General features: G+C 47.0%; 2 protein-coding genes across 4 annotated transcripts in view; one reads left to right on the forward strand and one right to left on the reverse strand.

The window, feature by feature from the left end:
* The window catches only part of cacna2d3a (calcium channel, voltage-dependent, alpha 2/delta subunit 3a), a 412,076-nt gene that overhangs the window by 295,752 nt on the left and 89,675 nt on the right, over positions 1 to 26,649 (forward strand). For all 3 annotated transcript variants that reach the window (XM_055647516.1, XM_055647518.1, XM_055647517.1), the window contains 2 exons: positions 8,117 to 8,238; positions 13,654 to 13,734. In XM_055647516.1, coding sequence (XP_055503491.1) covers positions 8,117 to 8,238; positions 13,654 to 13,734 — 203 coding nt within the window. The remainder of the gene's footprint in view (positions 1 to 8,116; positions 8,239 to 13,653; positions 13,735 to 26,649) is intronic.
* On the reverse strand, positions 13,741 to 26,488 carry LOC129704445 (leucine-rich repeat and transmembrane domain-containing protein 1). Its single transcript, XM_055647520.1, has 3 exons — positions 25,880 to 26,488; positions 24,553 to 25,149; positions 13,741 to 21,057 (listed from the first exon to the last, which is right to left on the reverse strand). Exons 1-3 carry the CDS (start codon positions 25,956 to 25,958, stop codon positions 20,624 to 20,626), a joined length of 1,110 nt encoding a protein of 369 aa, XP_055503495.1. The 5' UTR covers positions 25,959 to 26,488; the 3' UTR covers positions 13,741 to 20,623.

Consider the following 26,649-nt stretch of genomic DNA (forward strand, 5'->3'; position numbering starts at 1 on the left):
TATATCAAAAAACAGACCCATCAGCCCAACTTGTCCATCCCCATCTAGATCCACCACTTAAACCTCCCATTTGGCCCATATCTCTTTTAAACCTTTAATATCAGTGTACCTGTCCAAATATCTTTTGATTTTAGGGTCTAGAGAAGGATTCCAACCTGAAAGATCATCTATTCCTTTTCTACACAGATGCTGCCTGACCCGCTGAGTTACTCCAGCACTCTGTGAAACGTCACCTATCCGTGTTCTCCACAGATGCTGCCTGACCCGCTGAGTTACTCCAGTACTTTGTGTTTATCACTGGGATTTGCATTGGAATTTATGAGAGAGATAAATAATACCTGTGCAATTTACCAGAAGATTTTTCTTGAGAGACATTCATACCTTTTCTAAAACTAGAATGTTTAAGGTTTTACAATAAGTAAATCTAAATGTTGAATAGAAACCTCTATTTATGATTGTTTACCCTTAGATTTAGGCTTATTATTGTCACGTGTACCGAGGTACAGTGAAAAGCTTTGTTCTGCATGCTGTTCAAACAGATCAGATATACCATACATATACCAATCCTAAAAGAACGGCCTTTAATTCTCATTTAGGTTTATTACTGTCACGTGTACCGAGGTACAGTAAAAAGCTTTATTCTGCACGCTATCCAACCAAATGAGATAATACTGTACATAAACACAATCAAGTCAAACTCCAGTCCAACAGGTAGAGCAAAGGTGAAGATACAGAGTGCAGAATATAGTTCTCAGCATTGTAGCGCATCAGTTCCAGAGATGCGAATGACATGTTGGCCTTCATAACATGAGGAGTTGAGTATAGGAGCAACGAGGTCCATCTGCAGTTGTACAGAGCTCTAGTATTGCCCTGTACACCTGGAGTATTGTGTGCAGTTTTGGTCTCCAAAGTTGAGGAAGAGCATTCTTGCTATTGAGGGAGTGCAACATAGGTTCACCAGGTTAATTCCCGGGATGGCGGGACTGTCATATGTTGATAGATTGGAATGACTGGGCTTGTCTATCTATCTATATTACTAAAAATCTGTTCTTGACCGGTTTTGGCAATCTGTGCTGCGATTTCCGAGAGAACGCCGTCACCTACGGCCGTCATTTTTGGCCACCTTGCTCAGAGCCCCCCTCCGCCGTATGTGTGCCGAGGGTTTTTCCCGTCGATGAAAAATGACAGAGATATTAATGTTTTTACAAATTTCCCCATTCTCTCTGCTGCCCCTGCTGGCGGCAGGGGGAGGGACTATAAAACCAGGAAGTGGTGTGCCTCAATCAGAGCTCTGAATAACACTGAACAAATGGCTCCACAGCTGTGAGTACCCATAATGTGGTTTGAAAATGAAAATATGGTTAGTTTGAGGAAAAAAGCACTGCCTGCAAATGGTTGTTTGGGTTGAAGTAAAAAGGAACCCTCCCTCAATCTCTCTCCCCCCACCTCTTTGAACCTCTTTCTCCCACCTCTTTCTCTCGTCTCTCTCTCTCTCTCTCTCTCTCCCTCTCTCCCCCCCTCTCTCTCCCCCCCCTCCTCTCTCTCTCTCTCTCCCTCTCTCTCTCTCTCTCTTCTCTCCCTCTCCCTCTTCTCTCTCTCTCCCTCTCTCTCCCCTCTCTCTCTCCCTCTCCCTCTCCTCTCTCTCTCGCTCTCTCCCTCTCTCCCCTCTCTCTCTCTCTCCCTCTCTCCCCTCTCTCTCTCTCTATATCTATATCTCTCGATGTCTCCCCCCCTCTCTCTCCCCCCTCTCTCTCCCTCTCTCTCCCCTCTCTCCTCCCCCCCCTCTCTGTGAGTCCCCTCTACCCCCTCTCTCTCCCTCCCCTCCTCCTCCCTCTCTCTCTCCCCCCCTCCTCTCTCTCCCCCTCTCCTCTCCTCCTCTCTCCTCTCCTCTCCTCTCTCCTCCCCTCCTCCTCTCCTCCTCTCCTTCTCCCCCTCTCTCCTCTCTCTCTCTCTCTCTCCCCTCTTCCCCCTCTCTCTCCCTCCTATTATCTCTCTCCGCCTCTCTCCTCCCCTCTCTCTCTCTGTCTCTCCTTCCCTCTCTCTCTCGCCTCCCTCTCTCCTCCTCTCTCTTTCTCCTCTCCCCCTCTCCATCTCTCTCTCTCTCTCTCTCCTCTCTCTCCCCCTCTCCCCCCTCTCCCCTCTCCTCCCCTCTCTCTCTCCCCTCTCCTCTCTCTCGTCCTCTCTCCCCTCGCTTCCTCCCCTCTCTTCCTCCCTCCCCCTCTCTCCCCTCCCTCTCTCTCTTCCCCCTCTCTCTCCTCTCTCCCCCTCCCCCCCTCTCCTCTCTCCAAGTTGGGGGCTATGCGTCAGTGGATCCCCTCCTCCTCTCTCCCCCCTCACCCACCCTCCCTCTTCCCCCCCCCCCCCCTCCCTCTTGCTCCTCTACCTCTCTCTGTCTCTGCTTCTTCTCTCTCTGCCTTCACTCTCTAACCCCGCCCCCCCTCCCTCGCTAGATGTGACTGCAAGTTGGGGGCTATGCGTCAGTGGATAGGGTGTTTATCCCCTCTCTCTCTGTGTGACGCTGCATGCCGCCTCCCCCTCCCCCCCCCCTCTCCTGGAGAACAGACCCAACGGTCTGCACTTGGTCTAGTCTGAATTACACTAAAAGTCTGATCCTCCGCCTTTTGGCTCCCACTGTGATTTCAGAGATACGCCGCCACCTACGGCCGTCATTTTTGGCCACCTCGCTCAGATCCCCCCTCCGCCTTCCGGGACCGGAGGATTTTTCCCATCGATGAAAAAGAGATATTAATGCTTTTTTAGAATTTGCCATTCTCTCTGCTGCTCCTGCTGGTGGGAGGGGGGAGGAACTATAAAACCCGGAAGTGGTGTGCCCCACTCAGTCTCTGAAAGATGGAGGAAGCCAGTGGGTCACGTCTCTCTGAGCTCTGAATTACACTCAACACATGTCTACTCAACTGTGAGTCCCCTTAATGTGGTTTGAAAATGAAAATATGGTTGGTTTTGAAGTAAAAAGGCACTGCTTTTGCTTGAAGTCAAAAGGTACTACTGCAAATGGTTGTTTGGGTGCTTTGGGTTGAAGTCAAAAGGCACTACTGCAAATGGTGGTTTGGGTGCTTTGGGTAACTTCCTGTTTGCACTGTATATTGATTTTAGATAAAACGCTACCACTTATGGCTGTGATTTTTGGCCATCTTACTCAGTCCCTCTCCACTCAGCAGGTACAGAGGATTCTTCCCATCAATGAAAAATAAAAGTGTTATTAGTGTTTAGAAAATGTTGAGAATCTCTCTCCTGTCAATCATGCCATGAAGGCCACACCTTTTCCGGTGGGAGGGGGAGGGGTTATAAAACCTGGAAGTGTGGTTGTGGCTCAGTCTCTGCATGATGGGGGAGGGAGAGGTCACGACTCTGAGGTGTGAATCAACTGAACACACTGAATGTCTACTGAACTGTGAGTTTGGTGTTTTGTGTGGTTTTATGGTGGTTTCACCCTGCCTGAAATGGCATGAAACTGCATTTAATTAGCTGCATTTGAATTTGGTGGCCTTGCACCCTGCTTGAAATGGAATTTGAAGGAATAGCCATGAGTCAACTGCCAGCCCACCAGCCATGAGTGAGCTGCCAGCACATCAGGCTTGAGGGACTGAGCTGCCACCCCAAGGACCCATACCAGCCCTCCAGAAAGCCCCCGCCACTGGCCACCAATATTGGAATTGGTGGAGAGGTGGAATATTGCATCGGGGGACCAGCCCTCCCATGTGAACATGGGACCCAACAGGTCCCACTTAGTCTAGTATACTCTGGAATTTAGAAGGATGAGGTGATCTTATTGCAACATATAAGATAATTAAGGGTTTGGACACACTAGAGGCAGGAAACATGTTCCCAATGTTGGGGGAGTCCAGAACCAGGGGGCCATAGTTTAAGAATAAGTGGTCAGCTATTTAGAACGGAGATGAGGAAAAACTTCTCATCTGTGGAAGTCTCTGCCCCAGAGGGCAGTGGAAGTTGGTTCTCTGGATGCTTTCAAGAGAGAGCTAGATAGAGCTCTTAGGGATAGCGGAGTTAAGGGATATGGAGAGAAGGCAGGAACGGGGTACTGATTGTGGATGATCAGCCATGATCACATTGAATGACGGTGCTGGCTCGAAGGGCCGAATGGCCTACTCCTGAACCTATTGTCTATAAAGTCCAATGTCCGCAATGGGGTAAAGGTGAATCGGACAGTGCACTAGCTTATGGAAGGACCGTTCAGAAGCCTGATAACAGAGGGGAAAAAGCTGTTCCTGAGTCTGGTGGTGCGTGCGTTCAAGCTTCTGTACCTTCTGCCAGACGGAAGCGGGGAGAAGAAGGAATGACCAGGGTGGGACAGAGACAAGTCTAAAGGCAATGTGACGTGTAGATGGAGTCAATGGTGGGGAGTGTGTGTGTGTGATGGACTGGGCTACATCTACAATGGTGGGGAGTGTGGTCTGTGATGGACTGGGCTACATCTACAATGGTGGGGAGTGTGGTGTGTGTGACGGACTGGGCTATATCTACAATGGTGGGAGTGTGTGTGTGTGGGACTGGGCTATATCTACAATGGTGGGGAGTGTGGTGTGTGTGACGGACTGGGCTATATCTACAATGGTGGGGAGTGTGGTCTGTGATGGACTGGGCTATATCTACAACTCTCTACGGTTTCTTACGGTTTTGGGCAGAGCTGTTCCCAAACCAAGCTGTGATGCAAGCCGACAGTCTGCTTTCTGTAGTGCATTTGTAATATAGAATAGAATAGAATTTATTTGCCACACAACCAGGGTCGGTGGAATTTGGGTTGTTAGCAGCGGCACAATAATAAAGAACACACAACCACAATAAAAATGTAACACAAACATCCACCACAGCATTCATCACTGTGGTGGAAGGCACAGAATTTGGCCAGTTCTCCTCCCCCCCCCCCCCCGTGGACAGGACCAGAGTCCAGAGTCAGTCCAGGATCGGCTCTTCCTCACCGGAGACCGCGGCTTTAAGTTGGTGTAGGCCGCAGGCCGGCGGTCGAGATTTAAAGTCTCCGCCGCAGCCAGAAGCACCGTAGACTGCAGGGCCGGCAGTCGAAGCTCCCCTCCAGGGGTGATGTTAAGTCCACGCTGGGCCCGCGGTAGAAGTTGGTCGCGGGCCGGCAGTGGTGGCTTCTTCCCCTCCCCGGGTCCCCCACGAGGGATCCCGGGCGTAGACGCCGCGCCAGCTGGAACTCTGCAGACCGCGGCTTCAGGCTGCCGGCTGCCCCAGGCCAGCGAAACGGAGCGCTCCCCTCCGGCGAGCCCCAGCGAGGGCTCAACCGCTCCACGCCGAGAGTCCACGCTGCACCCGCCGCTGAAGTCCCGGGCACGTCTCCGTAGAAAGGCCACGCCGATCCTTAATGTAAGGCCACGGGGGAGGCGACCTGGCCTCTCCATGGAGGAGGTGACCGAAGCGGTTTCCCCCTTACCCCCCCACACAAAACACACCGAGAAACATCAAAAACATACTTTAAAACATACTAAAAAAATAAAAAAGTTGAAAAAAAACTAACGCGCTGCTGACATGGCTGCTGCCAGAGCAGCGCCCCCTCCGAATATTTGTCTCATATTATTAGTTTTTACAAACTCATCTCCTCATATCTAATTTAACTGTTTTCTGAAATGTCTTCCTTAAGTTATTCATGGAATTAATCACAGAAAGTTGTCATTTGTCTGTATAATAGAATGGGGCATTTAGTGGTGAATGCTCATTTGTAAGGGTGGGGGTGAACGGGAGCTAGCTGTGATTGAGTGTGTACATTCCACACATGACTCAGATGCTCCCATCTCTAGTTTGTCCAGAGAACACACTATAGGTAGTGTATCATTGCCGTGTGTTGTGAGCTCTCTCCAACCAGAATCCTCTCAAGCGTATTAAATTCAGGGTTAAAGTCACCTACCATAGCAACTTCAGGGTTATCATAATAAACCAGCAGACAAGGTTACATGTTGGAGAAATCAAACTAGAGTAAGTGTGCATTCAGGAGCAGTGTTTAGCGTTCTGTCGGCTTGCTTCACAGCTTTGTTTGTGAACAGCTCTGCAAAAGACCGCATGAAATCGCACTCCCCACCATTGTAGATGTAGCCCAGTCCCACACAGACCACACTCCCCACCATTGTAGATGTAGCCCAGTCCATCACACAGACCACACTCCCCACCATTGTAGATGTAGCCCAGTCCCACACACACCACACTCCCCACCGTTTACTCCATCTACACTTCACGCAGCCTCGGAAAAGCAGCCGACATAATCAAAGACTTGTCCCACCCCGGTCATTCCTCCTTCTCCCTGCTCACATCCGGCAGAAGGTACGGAAGCTTGAAAGCACGCACCACCAGACTCTTGTTACATTGGCCATTCTTCCCCTTCAGCTCAAGGTGAAGAGAACAGTCGCCACATAAAGGGTGCCAACAAAGTAACAAAGTATTCCATTTTACACAAATCATTTTTAACACATTCCATTTGTGTTCCCCCTTAGATCTCATGGGGCCCACCACGCCGGTCCTCCTTTGTTCTCTCCCCCCACCCTCGACGGCAGTCCCCCCAAGTCGGGTCCTCCTTTAACGGTGTGACCAAGTGGCACTGACAATCCCGGCCACACCCGGGGGTGGCGCAAATCCGAGATCCAGAACCCGACTCCAGTTTTAGTCAAGCCTGGACACAAGAGTTCAGGGGTGAGATGAGAATGAGATGCAGTGAGTAACTCAGTGGGTCAGGCAGCATCTGTGGAGAACATGGATAGGTGACGTTTCACAGAGTGCTGGAGTAACTCAGCGGGTCAGGCAGCATCTGTGGAGAACATGGATAGGTGGCGTTTCACAGAGTGCTGGAGTAACTCAGCGGTTCAGGCAGCATCTGTGGAGAACATGGATAGGTGATGTTTCACACAGTGCTGGAGTAACTCAGCGGGTCAGGCAGCATCTGTGGAGAACATGGATAGGTGACGATTCTGGTCAGGACGCTTCTTCAGACTCCCCTTGGACAAGGGTCTCAACCCAAAACACCCATTCCTTCTCTCCAGAGATGCTGCCTGTCCCTCAGGTTCCTATTAAATCTTCCCCCTCTCTCCTTGTGTCCCCATCAACATATTCATAAGTTCATATGTTATAGCAGAATTAGGCCATTTGACCCATCAAGTCTACCCTCTCTCTTTCATTCTCCCATTCTCCTGCCTTCTTCCCATAACCCCATGACAGCTATATTAATCAATAATCTATCTATCTCTGCCTTAAATATATCCACTGATTTGGTCTCCACAGTCTACTGTGGCAAAGAATTCCACAGAATCGCCACCCTCTGACTAAAGAAATTCCTCCTCATCTCCTTTCTATAGATTTGCCCTTTTATTCTGAGACTATGACCAAGACTCTCCCACTAGTGGAAACATCGTCTCCACATCCACAAGCCTTTCACTATTCTGTATGTTTCAATGAGGTTCCCCCTCATTCTTCTAAACTCCAGCGAGTACAGGCCCAGTGCCGACAAAGGCTCATCATATGTTCACCCACACATCCCTGGGATTGGATTATTGACAGAGGTTGTGGTGGGTCAGCGTGGTGGCTAGGTGACTTCCCAAGGACAATTTGGCTTGGGCAATTGGTCGACATTGATATCTTCATTCCATGGAGGACTATAAATAGCCAGGTGCTGCGTCGGAAAGCCAGCGTGTGATGACACCTGCCAGTATCCGTTACCCAAGGTGGCATCTGTGAACTGCCAGAGGAGATGGCCATTTAAATACTCCTTGTAATCCCTGAAGGAGGTTTTAGTTTTAGAAAAGTGGCAGTAAAAGAGGACCAAGCCTCCAGATACAACCCAGCGTGCCATGCGTTGGTAACGTCACGCTCCTCGAATGGGAAGATAAATTGTTAAATGAACAACAGACGTCCAAAGATTAATTTTGCAGAAGCAGCCAAATGTGTTCACTTCCTTGTGCAAAATTGCAGCTGGTTTTGATCTAATGCACGACCACACAGGTTAAGAACCAGCACAAGTGTAAACCGTCTGTTCCAAATGTGATCTGTTAACTGTGAAAACAAAGCACTGTTTATTTATAGAAATAATAATTAAAAAATAACTATGCAATTTATATTTCTTTCCTGTTTCAAGAGACTTCTTGAGTCCACAAGACAAGGAAAATATTTTCACGGCAGATCACTTCCCCCTGTGGTACCGCAAGTCTGCAGAGCAACTGCCAGGGACCTTCGTCTACTCAATCCCATTTAGGCCAGGTAGTGACTTCTGTCCAAACTCCACATTCCGGAATAAGTTTACAAATAACATGTTCACTTAAAATGGTTTCTTAACGTGAATTTGACCAGTTAGTGATGAAATGGTTACCTGTGTTGTGCATCTCATCTCTGGTCACATTGTCGGTTACACGTACCTGTGCTGTATCTGGACAGATTCTTGATTGGTACGGGTGTCAGAGGTTATGGGGAGAAGGCAGGAGAATGGGGTTAGGAGGGAGAGAGAGATCAGCCTTGATTGAATGGTGGAGTAGACTTGATGGGCCGAATGTCCTAATTCTATTCCTATCACTTATGATATGATCTTCTAACTGACTAAATATATCCACTGACTTTGCCTCCACAGCCTTTTGTGGCAAAGAATTCCGCAGATTCACCACCCTCCGACTGAAGAAATTCCTCCTCAACTCCTTCCCCGAAGAACATCCTTTACTTCTGAGGCTATGACCTGTAGACCTAGACTCCCCCACTATTGCAAACATCCTCTCCACATCCAGAAGGCATAACAGGGTTATGTTGAGAGACAGCCAACAGGGAGAGCACTACTAGACAGTGTGACCGTTGTCTTATCAACAAGTCAAAACTAATGTCACAAAACAAGACTGTTTTATTGTCAAATGTCCTGAAACTGAACAATGAAATTCTTACTTGGTGACACAAAATGCTGGAGTAACTCAATGGGAGAGGCAGCATCTCTGGAGGGAAAGAATGGGTGACGTCTTTGGTTGAGCCCCTACTTCAGACTGAAGAAACATCACCCAATCCTTCTCTCCAGACCTGCTGCCTGTTCCACTGAGTTACTCCAGCACTTTGTGTCTGTCTTCGGTTTAAACCAGCATCTGCAGTTCCTTCCCATACAGCTATCACCACAGTGTATGTTTAGACTGAAGAGGAAATTGATCTCATCAAACTGCAGGCCAGTGTAACCTTTATTACCCAACAATTCTTTGCAATGATACAATGACTCAGTAAGGACACAAGCCCCGAGCCTTAGACGTCAACAGTCAATGGTCCCAACATAGAACAATTACATTCTAACTTGCAGCAACAGTACAACAGCTCATAAGTGATAGGAGCAGAATTAGGCCATTCGGCCCATCAGGTCTACTCAGCCATTCAATGGTGGCTGATCTATCTCTCCCTCCTAACCCCATTCTCCTGCCTTCTCCCCAGCACACCCCTACACCCACCCCTCTGTCACCACTGGTCCACAACACTTTAGACTACAACATGGAACAGGCACTTTGGCCACTGAGTCCACACTGATACACTAACACTATCCTCCACACACTAGGGTCAATATAGATGTTGATCAAAACCAATTAACCCACAACCACGCCGTCTTGGGAGTGTGGGAGGAAACCGGAGCTCCCGGAGAAAACCCACACGGCTATGGGGAGAACGCACAGACAACACCTGTGGTCAGGATCAAACCCGGCCCCCCCCCCCCCCCCATCACCACTGGCACCACTGGCACCACACCCAGCCTGTCCCTTGTACATGAGAGCTCTGGCACAGGGCTGCTTCCACCGACTCTGGTCCCCACGCATCTGCAGTTCTTTCTTACACATACATAAACCCAAATACACATTCACATGGCCACACACGGAGATACATACAGATATACACAGACACGCTCTTAACTGTTTGAATACATTAATAAACATTATGGAATTTAAAATATTACAGATAAAATAAAGTTATCCTTTACTTTTTAATGTCCAGAAATCAAGAAAGGATGCAATAGAATAAGGTGCTAGGTATGTGAACGATATCTGCTGTAGAGATAATGAGGTATTATTCTGAGCACCACGAGGACTATAAAGATGTTTCTTTGCACACACAGATTCACATGGCCTTGGACGCTGGCATTTATTACACAGAGTGATGAGCTTACATATAATTCCCACCTGCATTCTGTCTATAAAGAAGAATATACTGTGTGGGAAGGAGCTGCAGGTGCTGGATTATACCGAAGATAGACACAAAACACTGGAGTAACTCAACGGGTCAGGCAGCATCTCTGGAGACTGACCAGTTATAGATATGTTTCTGACCATGTAAATCTGGAAACCTACCAGTTTAATAATGACAACAAAGTGGTCATTAGGTCATGTGATAGGAGTAGAACTAGGCCATTCGGCCCATCAAATCTACTCCGCCATTCAATCATGGCTGATATATGTCTCCCTCATAACTATTCTCGTGCCTTCTCCCCATAACTTCTGACACCCGAACTAATCAAGAATCTATCTATCTCTGCCTTCAATATATCCACTGACTTGGCTTCCACAGCCTTCTGTGACAAAGAATTCCATAGATTCACCACCCTCTGACTAAAGAAATTCCTCCTCATCACCTTCCTAAAAGAACGTCCTTTAATTCTGAGGCTGTGACCTTTAGTCTTAGACTCTCCCACTAGTGCAAACATCCTCTCCACATCCGCTCTATTCACTATTCTGTGTGTTTCAATGAGGTCCCCCCTCATTCTTCTAAACTCCAGTGAGTACAGGCCCAGTGCCGACAAACGCTCATCATAGGTTAACCCACACATTTGTGGTTGAGTTGTTGAGGAACAGCAGCTGATTGTCAGTCACAGGGACAGTAGCGCTGAGATCAGAGATCTCTTGCCTTCACCCCATAACCTCTTATACCCGTACTAATCAAGAATCTATCTCTGCCTTAAAAATATCCACTGATTTGGCCTCCACAGCCTTCTGTGATGGTTCTGCATTGCCAGACAGGCTGTGATGATGGATCAAAGGCTGTGACTGGCTGCTCTCCAGAGTTAGATGTGTACAGGTGGAGATGCTGCTGGTGTGTCCGGTGTCAGGTTCAACCCAGAGCTTCTGTTCCAGTAAACAACGACACCCTTATCTTCAATGTGTAATCTGAAACTTTGATCAACACAACACTGAACGATGGATGAGAAGACACCAAAGGCAGCGAGCGTGGTGGTGCAGCTGGTAGAGATGCTGCCTCACCGAGACAGAGACCTGCTTGACCTTGCAACTTATAACAATTACACATTCCTGGCAGCCATCATAAAATTATTCCCATCGGAGCACTAACATCATGGAATTCTAACCACAATCATGACCTTGGGGGCTGTCTGCCTGCCTGTGTGGAAGTTGCATGTTCTCCCAGTGACCACGTGGGTTTCCTCTGTGTGCTCCGGTTTTCACCCACAATACAAAGACATGTGGGTCTGTAGGACCATTGGCCCTAGATGCAAAAGTGGAATAACATAGAACTAGTGCGAGCGGGTGACCGATGGTCTGCGTGTAATCGGTGGGCCGAATGGCCTGTTTCCATGCTGTATCTTTAAATTAACCTAAACAACTGGAGCAGTTATCTTCAAAGTGTAATCTGAAATTGAGTTCAACAATTTCTAGCGGGTAGATTAATTGTTGCAATGCCTGAAAGACTAACATGTGTAGATGAAAATCCCAGTAACACATGACCTATAGGCTGCACAGTGTGTAACTTCTCTGTACTACCCCACTACTTCTTTTACTGGCATCTATCTCATCCATCTATCCCATTGGGCAGCACGGTGGTGCAGCGGTAGAGTTGCTGCCTTATAGCGCCAGAGACCCGGGTTTGATCCCGACTACGGGTGCTGTCTGTACGGAGTTTGTACATTCTCCCCGTGACCAGCGTGGGTTTTCTCTGAGACCTTTGGTTTCCTCCCTCAGTCCAAAGACGTACAGGTTTATAGGTTAATTGGCTTGGTATGAGTGTAAATTGCCCCTAGTGTGTGTAGGATTACGTTAGTGTGCGGGGATCGCTGGTCAGCACAGACTCGGTGGGCTGAAAGGCCTGTTTCCACACTGTATCACTAAAACAAATAACATCTGCATTTGTTCTCCACCCAAAATTTGTTTCTGGCAAGATGTTCCATAGTTTGACTTGTCTCCAGCTGTTCATTCACTGTGAAAATAACATCCATTAATGGTGAAGGTTGAAAATGATCGTTATGTTATGTGTCAGGCACACCTCTCCGTGTAGTCAATGCTGGTTTTATTCCGCCTTTTACATCTTTCTAAAACTACGTTGGGGAGATTTCTCAAGACATTCTATCACTGGAACAGCAGTGCAGAAGTTACACCAGCATTTTGTGTCTGACTCAGCGGCACAGGCAGCATCTCTGGAGAGAAGGAATGGGTGACGTTTCAGGTTGAGACCCTTCTTAATACAGGTGCTACCTAAATGAAGATAATAGCAAAGCTGCATCTTGATTAGTACGGGGTCATCGGTTATGGGGAGAAGGCAGGAGAATGGGTTAGGAGGGAGAGATAGATCAGCCATGATTGAATGGTGTAGACTTGATGGGCCGAATGGCCTAATTCTACTATTCCATATGACCTCACATTATACTGGGATAACAAATAGCTTCTGTTGCTTAAAATGATCATTCTGTCTCCCAACCATTGTATCCACCACTAACACTTCAACGCCACAAACCCCAACTCAACCATGAAGTAAAACTGCCTCGGTTGCTCATGGGACCCTCTGCATTCCCTGGCAATCTACGCATGGGTTAAAACCCCTGATGGCATCTGCCTTCAGCACCACCACTCTCTGTACACAGAGCCACTGGGTCAAGCTGTACCAGGGTACTTGTTCATTGGGAACTATAGATGCTTTAACATGTTTAGTTTAGAGATACAGCGCAGAAACAGGCCCTTCGGCCCACTGCAACCAGCGACCCCCGTACACTAGCACTAGAATTGTGAAAGGCTTGGATAGAGTGGACGTGGAGAGGATGTTTCCACCAGTGCGTGAGTCTAGGACCAGAGGGGAGAGCCTCAGAATGAAAGGACGTTCTTTTAGGAAGGAGATGAGGAGAACTATCTCTAGTCGGAGGGTGGTGAATCTGTGGAATCTTTGCCACGGAAAGTTGTGGAGGCAGTAGATATTTTTAAGGCAGAGATAGATAGATTCCTGATTAGTATGGGTGTCAGAGGTTATGGGAAGAAGGCAGGAGATGGGGTTAGGAGGGAGAGAGATAGATCAGCCATGATTGAATGGTGGAGGAGACTTGATGGGCTGACTGTGCTAATTCTGCTCCTATCCCTTATGACCTTATGATTATCCTACACACTAGGGACAATTTACAGAAGCCAATTAGCCTACAGCCTGTACGACTTTCAAGTGTGGGAGGAAACTGGAGCACCCGAAGAAAACCCACGCAGGTCATGGAGAGAATGTACAAACTCCGTACTGACAGCACCCGTAGTCGGGATTGAACCTGTGAGGCAGCGACTCTACCGCTGCACCACCGTGCCAGCCTCATAACTTCTCTGGATTTCTTTGAATGAAGGATGATTACAATAACTATACATGTTTGAATATTCACTTTGATACTGAATGAGCTTTGGTTCTATTTGATAGAGGCAGAAAATAAAAGTAGCGTGGTGACAGCGAGTACAAGTGTGCAACTGGTGGACAACAGAAAATCACCAGTGGTCGCAGGTAAGCACCGATTCAATCCCGTTCATTCAACGTACTGTGTTGTTCTTAACCATAATGAAGTGTGGTGCCATGTATCACTCAGCCTGGGTACAATTGCAAGCCGCATTGCCATGTGCAGTTGGCAAGGGGCACTTTACCATGTTATGGTCCCGTGTGTTTAGCTTCAGACTTCCCAGCAACGTATAACAGCCCGTCACTGACCTTTGCTCGCACCTCCACAAATATTTGCATCAGTTGCTGTCTGATTTTGGCTGTGTCAGCTTTGGTTCTTGCTCCTCCTGCAGTAAGCAATGTTCTAGAATCTCTATGTCCATTGACCAGATCTGTACCTAGATGCTGGATACAGGTGTGAACTCCAGCACCTCCTGGCCTGCATCATAGAAATATACAAACATAGAAAATAGGTGCAGGAGTAGGCCATTCGGCCCTTCAAACCAGCACCGCCATGCAATATGATCATCTGAAATCAGTGCCGAGTGCCTGCTTTTTCCCTATGTCCCATGATTCTGTTAACCCTAAGAGCTAAATCTAACTCGTGAAAACATCCAGTGAATTGGCGTCCACGGCAGAGAATAAGCCTTGGTGAAGCTGTGTCGGAGACACGGAGCTGGCACCATGGTGAAATCAGGATGGGCTCTGGCCGAGTACTCAACCTCACCCGGAGAGAGCAGCCACCCGTGATGTTGGGGGGTTTCTGGGCCTCAAACCTTTCTTCAGTTGCTGCAACCTATCCTGTATCTACGTGTACATTGGATCCCTTCCTTCTGCTCCAGCTGTGGTACCTTTTACAGTCCAGGCAGGCATCATTTCTGGAGAGGAGGAATGGGTGACGTTTCGGGTCGAGTCCCTTCTTCAGACCCATCATCCCTCCCATCTGCTGCCTGCCACCGCATGTTCTCCTGAGAGTTACTCCAGCACTTGCTTTGTAAACCAGCATCTGCAGTTCCATGTTTCTAAATTGTTTAATTTGTTTGGAAAAGCTAAAGAAGAAAGCACTTAAAACAATCTTTAATGTCTAGAAGCATCAAACAAACTCCAGCGATTCCAGTAAACATTTGAGTTGCCTGCCTGTGCCTTGCAGCTGCTGTTGCCATTGATGTAGATGGGCTGTCTATACCTCTGCCAGATCTCTGCAGGATCAGTGGGTAGATTCCACAGCTCAACATGGGGGAATTCACAGCACCGCCAACGGTTCACTGGTGAAACCTTTTCATTTAGTTTAGTTTAGAGATACAGCGCAGAAACAGGCCCTTTGGCTCACCGAGTCCGTGCAGACCAGCGATCCCCGTATATTAACACTATCCTACAAACACTAGGGCCAATTTTTACATTTACCAAGCCAATTAACGTCTCGGAGAAAACCCACGCAGTTCACGGGGCGAACGTACAAATTCCGTACAGACAGCACCCGTGGTCAGGATCGAACATTGCACTAAGTTGGCGTGCAGGTACAGCAGGCAGTGAAGAAAGCTAATGGAATGTTGGCCTTCATAACAAGAGGATTTCACTATAGGAGTAAAGAGGTTCTTCTGCAGTTGTATAGGGCTCTGGTAAGACCACATTTGGAGTATTGTGTACAATTTTGGTCTCCTAATTTGAGGAAGGATATCCTTGTGATTGAGGCAGTGCAGCGTATGTTCACGAGATTGACCCCTGGGATGGCGGGACTGTCATATGAGGAAAGATTGAAAAGACTAAGCTTGTATTCACTGGAGTTTAGAAGGATGAGGGGGATCTTATAGAAACATATAAAATTATAAAATGACTGGACAAGCTAGATGCAGGAAAAAATGTTCCCAATGTTGGGGAAGTCCAGAACCAGGGACCACAGTCTTAGAATAAAGGGGAGGTCATTTAAGACTGAGGTGAGAAAAAACGTTTTCACCCAGAGAGTTGTGAATTTGTGGAATTCCCTGCCACAGAGGGCAGTGGAGGCCAAATCACTGGATAGATTTAAGAGAGAGTTAGATAGAGCTCTAGGGGCTAGTGGAGTCAAGGGATATGGGGAGGCAGGCACGGGTTATTGATAGGGGACGATCAGCCATGATCACAATGAATGGCGGTGCTAGCTCGAAGGGCCGAATGGCCTCCTCCTGCACCTATTTTCTATGTAAGTGTTATATTGTTATCCTGTATCTGAACACTGTGAATGGCTTGATTGTAATCATGTAATGTCCTTCCAGTGACTGGCTAGCATGCAACAAAAAGCTTTTCACTGTACCTCAGTACACGTGCCAATAAACTCAACTAAACTGAACTGATCCCGTGTCTCTGGCGCTGTAAGGCAGCAGCTTTGTGACACTGTGCTGCCCTGATTGTAAGCTGCCCAAGTGGAATATCAGATGCCTTTCCTCCAGTTTGCATGTGTCCTCACTCTGGCAATGGAGGAGGTCGAGGACTGAAAGGTCCGTGTGGGAATTTTCCTCAGCGTTAGTTCTGCTACTCAGTGGGTTTGTTAGTGACGGGACGGACGGTACATTCTACTGGCTCATCCGAAGAGTAAAACACAGATCCATGTGGATTGGCATGAACTGTAAGTTGTCTACTGGCACTATAAAAGCACTGATCCTGATATTTAACAATGATGTTCACCTATGCAAAGAGCTTTGTGGTTTAACTTTAAAACAAACTTCAAACGCCTACTTGGAAAATACGTAGCATTTGTTTCACAAAGTCCATGGCAGCAGTAAAAGTTAAGCGTGTAGTATGTAGAGTTTGCTCTCAGTATAAAGAGCGTGCGTAGAAGGAGTGCTGACCATCTGGCTCCCCTGTGTCTGCACAGTCCACTGGTCACTGGCCGGACATCGGTGGGAAAAAGGTTTAAGGGACATTTGGACAGAAATGGCCAGAACTGCATGCTTCAGAGCAGAAACAAGTCATCTTTGATCCCAACGGATGGTCAGGTGAGAAGACGCATCGTGGAAAGATGTGTAAATATGTGGTTTACTTCAGTTTTGTTGAGTGATGCAGCGCTGAAACAGGCCCTTCGGCCCACCGAGCCCGTGCCGACCAGCGACCCCCGCACACTAACACTATCCTACACACACACTAGGGGCAATTTTTACATTTTTACCAAGCGAATTAACCTCCAAACCTGTACATCTTTGGAGTGTGGGAGGAATCCGGAGATCTCTGTGAAAACCCACGCAGGTCTTGGGAAGAACGTACAAACTCCATATAGACAGCAGCAGTAGTCGGGATCGAACGCAGGTCTCTGTCACTGTAAGCGCTGTAAGGTAGCAACTCTACCGCTATGCCACCATGCTGCCCAGCAGGGTAATGAAGAGTGGAATGGAAGGATGGAGGTGATATAGAGCATGATCACCACTATTGATTTTGACCTGAAACGTCACTTATTCCTTCTCTCCAGAGATGCTGCCTGTCCCGCTGAGTTCCTCCAGCAGTTTGTGTCTATCTGCACCACTATTGATTGTTGGCTACATTCCCCCATGTTCTGGTGTAAATTGCTTGTAACCTCTGTGTCGCCACGAGCTTATAGCCACATGTCATGTGGTCAAAGTTTCACTCAAAACTTTACTTTGGGAAAGATGGGCATAATGAATATGGGTTGGAAAACAATCATATGTGTCATCAAAGATATTGCCATCTGTGGCCAATTGAAATGGCCATCTGGGGCAATGAAGACATGCTTTGCCGATGATGCTTGCGTCTATTTGCAACCCACACTTGGCATACGACAGAATCTACTGGCAAATAGTTCTTACTGAAAGCATTAATATAAAGTTCAGAAAAACAAAGCAAACAAAAGATAGCAAGTAATGGAGAGATTTATAAAGTCTATTTGATGTTCAGAAGCAGGGTGCTTTCACAAGCATGGTGAGGTCATAGTGAAGAAAAACAGAAGCAGATGCCAATAACATCATCAACAATTTCATTTCAAATTTCAGATACGTTTGTTACTGATTATAGAGAATACTTTTCACAGTACATATATTTTAAATGATTATTTTTGCAGAATTACCTCCCCCTTTCTGTTATTAATTTAATATTATTGACCCTGAATTCCAGCTGAAATCTTGATCGCCGTTAGTTTTCATTTTCTGCGTAGGCAATAATAGGTGGCCACGGTTATTGGTCACGGTGACATCAAAACATCTTTCAGAAGTTCATTCTGAAGTAATGTCAGGTCTCCAGTGAAATAAACTTAAAAATTACGTATGACTAGACTAAATGGGACCCGTTAGGTCCCATGTTCACACGGGATGGCTGGTCCCCCAACGCAATATTCCACGGGGGGCTTTCTGGAGCGCTAGTGCGGGTGTTGTGGGCCAAAGGGATTGGTTTCCAGAGGGCTAGTATGGACATTGTGGGCCGAATGGATTCTTGGGCTGGCAGCTCAGTCACTCAGGCCTGGTGGGCTGGCAGCTCAGTCACTCAGGTCTGGTGGGCTGGCAGAGTCACTCAGGCCTGGTGGGCTGGCAGCTCAGTCACTCAGGCCTGGTGGGCTGGCAGCTCAGTCACTCAGGCCTGGTGGGCTGGCTGCTCAGAAACTGCCAGAATTTCAGCCCAAAACAGGTGAGAGAGACCATGAGCGAGAAGGGGGAGAGGGTGGAGAATCAATTTTAGACATTTTTCATCTTTTTCTACAGATCACAGCAATGAAGGAGAAATGTCTATCCTGGCCTGGATCTCACAGGGAACAAATGAAGTGAGGTAGAAAATTACTGGGGTGAGGTTTAATATTTGCAGGGGGAAATACTTACTGATGGGCTGAATGGACTCCTGGGCTAGTACAGCCCAGTTGGGCCGAAAGGGCTCTTTAAAAAAAAATCTCTGTGAAATCTCAGTGAAAGGCACTTTTTCTGGACTTTTCCTGGCCTGGCACAGGCCTTTTGGGCCAAATTGCTCCTCCTGGGCTAATACGGGCATTTGGGGCAAGAGGGACTGGTTTCTCGGCTAATAGGGGGCTTGTGGGCTGAATTAGTGGTTTCAGGCAGGCCAAACAACTCATTTCATTTCCAATTGCATTGCAGTTTCAAGCCCAGGGCAGGCCGAGCCAAACAGCTGATTGCATTGTCACTTAATTTCCATTGCCATTGCAGTTTCAAGCACAGAGCAGGCCAAACAACTCATTTCATTTTCATTAAGGGCTAACAAATCATTTAATCAAGTACATTGCATTCTCACAGTGTTCTGTAGTTTCCCAGCTGAGACACAGAGTCGTGACCTCTCCCTTACCATCTTGCAGACAGACTGAGCCACGCCCACACTTCCGGGTTTTATAGTCCCTCCCCCTCCCCCTCCCACCAGAAGGGGCGTAGCCTTCATGGTGGTGATTGACAGGAGAGAGAATCTCAAGAATTTTTAAACACTAATGTCTTTTATTTTTCATCGATGGGAAAAATCCTCGGGGCCTGCGCAGCGGAGGACGACTCTGAGTAAGATGGCCAAAAAATCACAGCCATATATGGTAGCGACTTTTCTAAAATCAAAGCACAGTGCAAACAGGAAGTGGTCATGATGAGACTTTTAATTATATAGATAACGCTACTCGTGAGAACAGAATACTTTAAGATGAGTCATAAAGTGATAATAAGTAATAGGAGAAGAATTAGGCCATTCGCCCCATTGAGTATACTCCACAATTCAGTCACGGATTATCTATTTCTCCCTCCTAACCCCATTCTCCTGCCTTCTCTCCATAACCCTTGACACCCGTACTAATCAAGAATCTATCTATCTATCTCTGCCTTAAAAATATCCATTGACTTGGCCTCCACAGCCTTCTGTGGCAATGACTTGACCTCACTGATGCTGCCTGACCCACTGAGTTACTCCAGCACTTTGTGTGGCAATGAGTTCCACAGATTCACCACCATTGAATTACTTTATTAATGAATGTATACCTTTATAGAAATAGGACAAACATATTTCTTGTGATTGCAATACCAATGGCCTACCACAACTCAATGCATAATTGAAAGGCCATAGTGTTCACATCTTACAAGACATGAGTAATTACAACCCAAAAACCTAATACAAATTGCTAACATTTATATTTAGTGAAGGAGGCCAATGTGTTCCCAGTTATAACACTTTCCCAGAAGAAACCACAGCAACAACTTATATTTATATCGAGCCGTTAACACACTTCAACCAACCTACAGTAAGTATTCAGAAGAGAAGACACGAGCTGCATCTTGCACAGTCGATTGACATCCCTTTGACATGTTTGTGTCTCATTCCTGTCTTCATTCTTCAGTTTTTTCATAATTCTGTTGATACTGATTCAAGCCATTCGCAACTCATATACACAATATGTGATGTACATGCAAACTACACAAAGTCCAAAATTCTTTAGAAAATTAAAACAGTCTAGGATGTTAGACGCCTTCTCCCACATGAAAGACATGTTCATTATAGATTTACAATGTTCCAACAATTTGTCTTATGGATATTAATATTGTCTTGATATTGATATTGTCTTAAGAATGCCATTGTTTCATTTAGAGTCATATGACAATTAAACACTCTTGATTCTTGTGTAGGAAGGAACTGCAGAGGCTGCTTTATACTAAAGATAGACACAAAATGTTGGAGTAATTCAGCGGGCCAGGCAGCAGCTCTGGAGAGAAGAAATAGGAGATGTGTTGGGTTGGAATGGGTCTGAAGAAGGATTCCAACCCGAAACATCACCTATTCCTTTCCTCCAGAGATACTGCCTGACTCGCTGAGTTACTCCAGCAATCTGTGAAACGTCATCTATTCCATTTCTCCAGAGATGCTGCCTGACCCACTGAGTTACTCCAGCACTCTGTGAAATGTTACCCATTCTTTCTCTCCAGACATGCTGCCTGACCCACTGAGTTACTCCAGCACTTTGTGTCTACTCTTGCCTCTTGACAAGGCAGTAGAGGGGAGCTCAAGCTCATACCAATGAGCTATCTAGGGGTTCCTTCTCTTCAGCATTTTCCTGTTCAACATCGGGACCCAGATGGTCGAGTTTCTTGAGCTCCCGTTGGTACTTGGCCATGATAAAGGCGTAGGAACAGCCATAAACAGCTGCCACCAGCATCATCAGGCAGACAATGCCACAGATGACTCCAGTGACCACAATAGTGGCAATGGCATGCCGTAAGCTGCCTGACCGTTGCTTGGCCTTCGGGGTGCAGTCTGGGCTGTGCTCTGGCTCCAGTTTGTGCTGCAACGTTTGGATGGTGGGACTTCTCTGGTCGGAGTCAACGTGAGATGACTTGTCCTTTACGGAGGAACACACCTGGAATAATTCATGCGGGATTCTCATGAGGTCCTTACTTCTTAAGTCCTCTGGTTCTGTGCATAGAATTTCATCAATCTTCCCTCCTATGTGAAAGCAGAATGAGTCATTCCATGGGACATTTGTCATGATTTGTGGCTTTTAGAAAAAGTACAGAAAAATGCATTTTCATCTAAGCAGTACAATTATTACATCTGAGAGGACATCTGGCAGAGTTGAAAGGACAATTAAAGAAAGGAATTTAATTCTCTGCACATTTTCCCTTCTTCACATCTGTTTACTTCTGAATTGATCTGATTGTTTTAATCTGCAGTAACCAATAAGATTGCTGATAAAGGAATGATTTAAATTGTGCAGTGGCCAGGAGGCAGGGATGTTTTTCCATTCTGAACCCCTGGGAACCGGCTTTAAGTTGGTTGGAGGGTGCATGGAAAGTTGCCAATGGATTGCCAAAGGAGCAAGTGGGTTGTGGACGGTTTAATAAATGATTCTGGACATAGAGGAATTAGGTAGGAAAGCAAGAAGGGAATGGGCTGGAAATCAGGAAACAAAATAGTTCAGCGCTGCCTGCCATGTGTACTTTAATGCAAAGGATCTTGAAAAATGAAGCAATGGATTTAGAGCACAGATAGACATGTGGAAGACCAAGAAAGGACACAGAGTTCTGGAGTAACTCAGCGGGTCAGGCAGCATCTGTGGAGAACATGGATAAGTGACGTTTCACAGAGTGCTGGAGTAACTCAGCGGGTCAGGCATCTGGAGTTCCTTGTGCCTCTAGGTAAATTCTCTAGGTTTCAGCTAGGCTCTATTAGATTGTAATGCAGCAAATGGAAGGCATTTATTTAAAAAGTGAGGGAGATATAAAGGCCAGAGTCTCCATGTTACAAGTTAGTTTAATATTTGTCATAAGGAAAATGTTAGAAGCTAATAATGAAGATGTTTTAGGCAGGCAATTAGGACAAGTGAATGCAATGGACAAAGTGAGTGTGGATTGTGAAAGATGGATGATGTTTGGCCAATTTATTGTATTGCTTTGAAGAAGTCAGCTGGTGGGGGATAAAAAGAAGCCAATAGATGCATGGATCTTTCCAGAAAAGCTTTTGATAAATTGCTGCATTGTACGCTGCCACAGGAAATGAAAGCTCTGGGGAGCAGGAGATAACATATTGGCCTGGGTAGAAGGGTGGGTGGGTGTGGTGGCTGGGTTTGGTGGATGGGTGATGGGTGGGGTGGGTGGGTTGGTGGATGGGTGGGTGGGTGGGTGGGGTGGGTGATGGGTGGGGAGGGTGGGTGATGGGGGGTGGATGGATGGGTGGGGTGGGTGGGTGATGGGGGGTGGGTGGGTTGGTGGGGTGGATGGATGGATGGATGGGGGGTGGGTGGGTTTGGTGGATGGGTGATGGGTGGGGTGGGTGGGTGATGGGTGGGGAGGGTGGGTGGATGGATGGGTGGGGTGGGTGGGTGATGGGTGGGGTGGGTGGGTTGGTGGGTGGGATGGATGGATGGGTGGGGGGGTGGGTTTGGTGGATGGGTGATGGGTGGGGTGGGTGGGGTGATGGGTGGGGAGGGTGGGTGATGGGTGGGGTGGGTGGGCGATGGGTGGGTGGGGTGGATGGGATGATGTAGAGGTGGCAATGGCATAACTGACAGACAGACACACGGACTGTTGCAATAATCAAGCAGGCAGCAGGAAATATGAAGCTTCTCAAGGACCTAAACAGGTGTTTCATAGAAAATAAATGCAGGAGCAGGCCATTTGGCCCTTCGAGCCAGCACCGCCATTCAATATGATCATGGCTGATCATCCAGAATCATTACCCCGTTCCTGCCTTCTCCCCATATCCCTTGATTCCGTTAGCCCTAAGATCTAAATCTAACTCTCTCTTGAAAACATCCAGTGAATTGGCCTCCACGGCAGAGAATAAGCCTTGGTGAAGCTGTGACCGAGACACGGGGCTGGCACCATGGTGAGATCAGGATGGGCTCTGACAGAGTACTCCACCTCACCTGTAAGATCTGCTCTAATGTGGAAGTTAAGTCACCTAAGAAACTTTGCTTTACAGAAAGTCACGTTATAAAAACAGTTGTTTAGTTGTGAGATACAACGTGTAAACAGGCCCTTCAGCCCACCATGGCTGTGTCGACCAGCAATCACTCTTACACTAGTTCTATCTGACTCGGGGCAATTTACAGAAGCCAATTAACCTACAAACTTTGGAACGGGAAGGGGGCGGGAAGAAGAAAGGAAGAGGAGGAGCCAGAGGGCTGAGGGAGAGCTGAGAAGGGGAGGAGACAATAAGGACTATGAGGTGCTGCACGTCCGATATAAACTGCACAAGTGAAATACGAGGTGCTGCTCCTCCAATATTTCGCTTGGGCAGTTTATACCCAGCGGCATGAACATTGAATTCTCCAATTTCCAGTAGCCCTTATTGTCTCCTCCCCTTCTCAGCTCTCCCTCAGCCCTCTGGCTCCTCCTCTTCCTTTCTTCTTCCTGTCCCCCCCCTCCCACCCTACATCAGTCTGAAGAAGGGTTTTGGCCTGAAACGTTGCATATTTCCTTCGCTCCATAGATGCAGCTGCACCCGCTGAGTTTCTCCAGCACTTTTGTCAACCTTCATGTTCATAAGTGTTAGGAGTAGAATTAGGCCATTTGACCCATCAAGTCTACTCCGCCATTCAATCATGGCTGATCTATCTTTCCCTCTCAACTCCATTCTCCTGCCTTCTCCCCATAACCTCTGACACCATATTTGAATCATATAATGTGTGTGATAGAAATAGTATTCCTTAATTCATTGAACGCAATATATCCAATGTGTGTTGTGGAGACATGTGCTAATACAGGCTAGATGCAGGGAAACTATTCCCCATGTTGGGGGAGTCCAGAACCAGGGGTCACAGTTTAAGAATAAGGTGTAGGCCATTTACGACTGAAAGGAGAAAAAACATTTTCACCCAGAGAGTTGTGGAATTCTCTGCCACAGAAGGCAGTGGAGACCAATTCACTGGATGTTTTCAAGGGAGAGTTAAATTTAGCTCTTAGGGCTAACGGAATCAAGGGTTATGGGGAGAAAGCAGGAACGGGATACTGATTTTGGATGATTAGCCATGGTGGTGCTGGCTTGAAGGGCTGAATGTTCTTGTCCTGCACCTATTTTCTATGTTTCTACAGGGTTTACTTAGTGAGATTGTTGTGATCTGATTTTACACAGAGGGTGGTGGATGCCTGGAACGCGCTGCCAGTGGTGGTGGTGGAGGCAGATACAACAGTGGTGTTTGATGTTTGTAGATCAGTACGTGGATATGCAAGGGATGGAGGGATGTGGATCACCTGCAGGCAGAGTGGATAGGTTTAACATGGACATTGTGGGCCGAAGGGCCTGTTCCTGTGCTGTACTGTTCTACGATCTATTGTCTGATTGTGATGTTGCTGTGATTTGTGAATGTGAGCTGGCATCATTGTAGATTTGACAGAATGGTGAAGTTTCTAGGAGGTAATTTGATTGGCAATCTCTGGGAACCATGAGCACTACTTCATCACTGGGAAGGTGAAGGTGAACTGGTGTTTGTTGACTGACCTGTGTAGAGGAAGCTCTCCAACCAAAGTTTCAATCCCGTTAGATGACAGTCACATTTCCACTGGTTTTTCCTGAACATGATGGCTTGTAGACTTGGCAGGGAATCCACCAGCGACCTGCTGATGTGTTGAAGTTGGTTTTGATGCATTGCTAGTGATGTCAGATTCTGCAGGTTGTTGAACAAACCCTCTGGCAAACTAGTAAGGTGATTAAAGGACAGGTCCAGTTGATGCAGGTTCCCAGTTGAGTGGAGCATTTTGTTGTCCACATTGGTGATGGAGTTATTGGCCAGCTTTAGGATGAGAAGGTTATGTAGTCCATCAAACGTATCTGATGATAAGTTTGAAATGATGTTGTTGGACAAGTCTAAAGTTTGTAGCTGCGACATACCAGTGAAGTCAGCATTTGATATTGTGTGGATCTGATTATTCTGCAAGTACAGGGTCTCTGTGTTTAGGGCAATACCTCTAGGTACCTGTGAGAGTCCTGTACCTGTACAACGTACTACTTTCTCAGTCTCCATGCACTGGCATTTTTCTGGGCATCCTGTGACCGACTGTACAAATAAGAAAGCGATCATTCCCAAAGCAATGTCACCTGTAAAAGCAGACAGTGATATGTTCACTTCCCTGTGGAGTTAACTGAACACAACAGTATTAGTGGAACCACAACAGTGACTCAGATTGCACCACAATTGTGACATCGGTAACTAAAGACAGAACTTTTATTGCAGCATGGAAACAGGCCATTCGGCCCACTCAGTCCACGACGACCAGCGATCACCCTTCACATTAGTTCTATGTTGTCCTACTTTCTCATCCACTCTCTACACACTAGGGACAATTTACAGAGGGACAATTAACTTACAAACCCCCATGTCTTTGGGATGTAAGAGGAAACCGGAGTACCTGGAGGAAACCCACGTGGTCACGGGGTGACCATGCAAACTCCACTTAAACATGTATCCTCTGGTTCTTGATTCCCCTATGCTGGGTAAACGACTCGTGCACCTGCCCGATCTATTCCACTTGTGATTTTATACTTATCTCTATAAGATCACCACTCAGCCTCCTGTGCTCCAAGGAATAAAGTCTGAGCCTGCCCATGTAGCTCAAGTCCTGGCACCATCATCGTAAAACATGCAATCTTAAATGTCAGATTAACTCAAGAGTGCAGAGTGGCACAACTCAGCAAAAAAAATAATGCCACGCTTAGTTGTAATAGTGGCTTGAAAAACAAAATCAAAAGCAATCACGGGGGCAGATGTTAAATTAGTTGACAGACAAAGATATGTGGATCAGGCATTTAAAACACAATTCTCTCTTACCTCTCATTGTTTCTAACTTGTCGTTTTCTTTCCCTTGAGAGAGAACTGAACCACTCCAGTTACTGTACATCTGCAGCATTAAAATGAATAGGCAGAATTGAAACGTCACCCATTCCTTCTCTCCAAAGATGCTGCTTGACTCGCTCAGTTACTCCAGCTTTTTGTGTCTATCTTCGGCACAATTTAACGCTGATTTGGGTTCCTGCTGCCCACGATCTAATGTTCCATTTGACCACAAACCACAGAGACTTTAGTCAGCTCGGGAAGTCAAGTGTCGGTTGTGAAGAGTGACCTTGGAAATGGAAGCTGTCTGCTGTTGTATTAGACGACGTGCGCTCCCCAGAGTTGGTACAGACAGTGGGGAGCAGGTCTCTATGGCTCAGTGTGTTTGTACCGTGTGGGGAGCAGGTCTCTATGGCTCTGTGTTTGTACCGTGTGGGGAGCAGGTCTCTACAGCTGGGACTGAACACACCATGTGAGCGAGCGGAGGCTGGGAGTTTACGCACGACAGCTGCGCTTCACAAATCAACGCATGACAGCTCCGCTTTCACGTGTTTTCAATCTGTCTGAAGTTGAGGCGACAGAAATAAACCTGCCGTCTGAAATCAAGGGCAAATGTTCGATTGCCTGCCTCTCATTTGTTCCGTGTTGGGTCGCGTAGACTCTTAGGGCTCAGGGAATCGAGGGATATGGGGAGAAAGCAGGAACGGGATACTGATTGTGGATGATCAGCCATGATCACATTGAAAGGTGGTGCTGGCTAGAAGGGC

This window comes from Leucoraja erinacea, chromosome 16 (genome assembly GCF_028641065.1).
Source record: "Leucoraja erinacea ecotype New England chromosome 16, Leri_hhj_1, whole genome shotgun sequence".
Taxonomy (NCBI): Eukaryota; Metazoa; Chordata; class Chondrichthyes; order Rajiformes; family Rajidae; genus Leucoraja; species Leucoraja erinaceus.

Excerpts from the sequence above, each read along its gene's own strand:
- LOC129704445 (XM_055647520.1), bottom strand. The coding sequence starts at position 25,958 with ATGCTGCAGATGTACAGTAACTGGAGTGGTTCAGTTCTCTCTCAAGGG. Across the intron at positions 25,150-25,879 it reads CAAGTTAGAAACAATGAGAG|GTGACATTGCTTTGGGAATG; the intron begins GTAAGAGAGAAT and ends CTGCTTTTACAG. Across the intron at positions 21,058-24,552 it reads GGAGAGCTTCCTCTACACAG|GAGGGAAGATTGATGAAATT; the intron begins GTCAGTCAACAA and ends GCTTTCACATAG.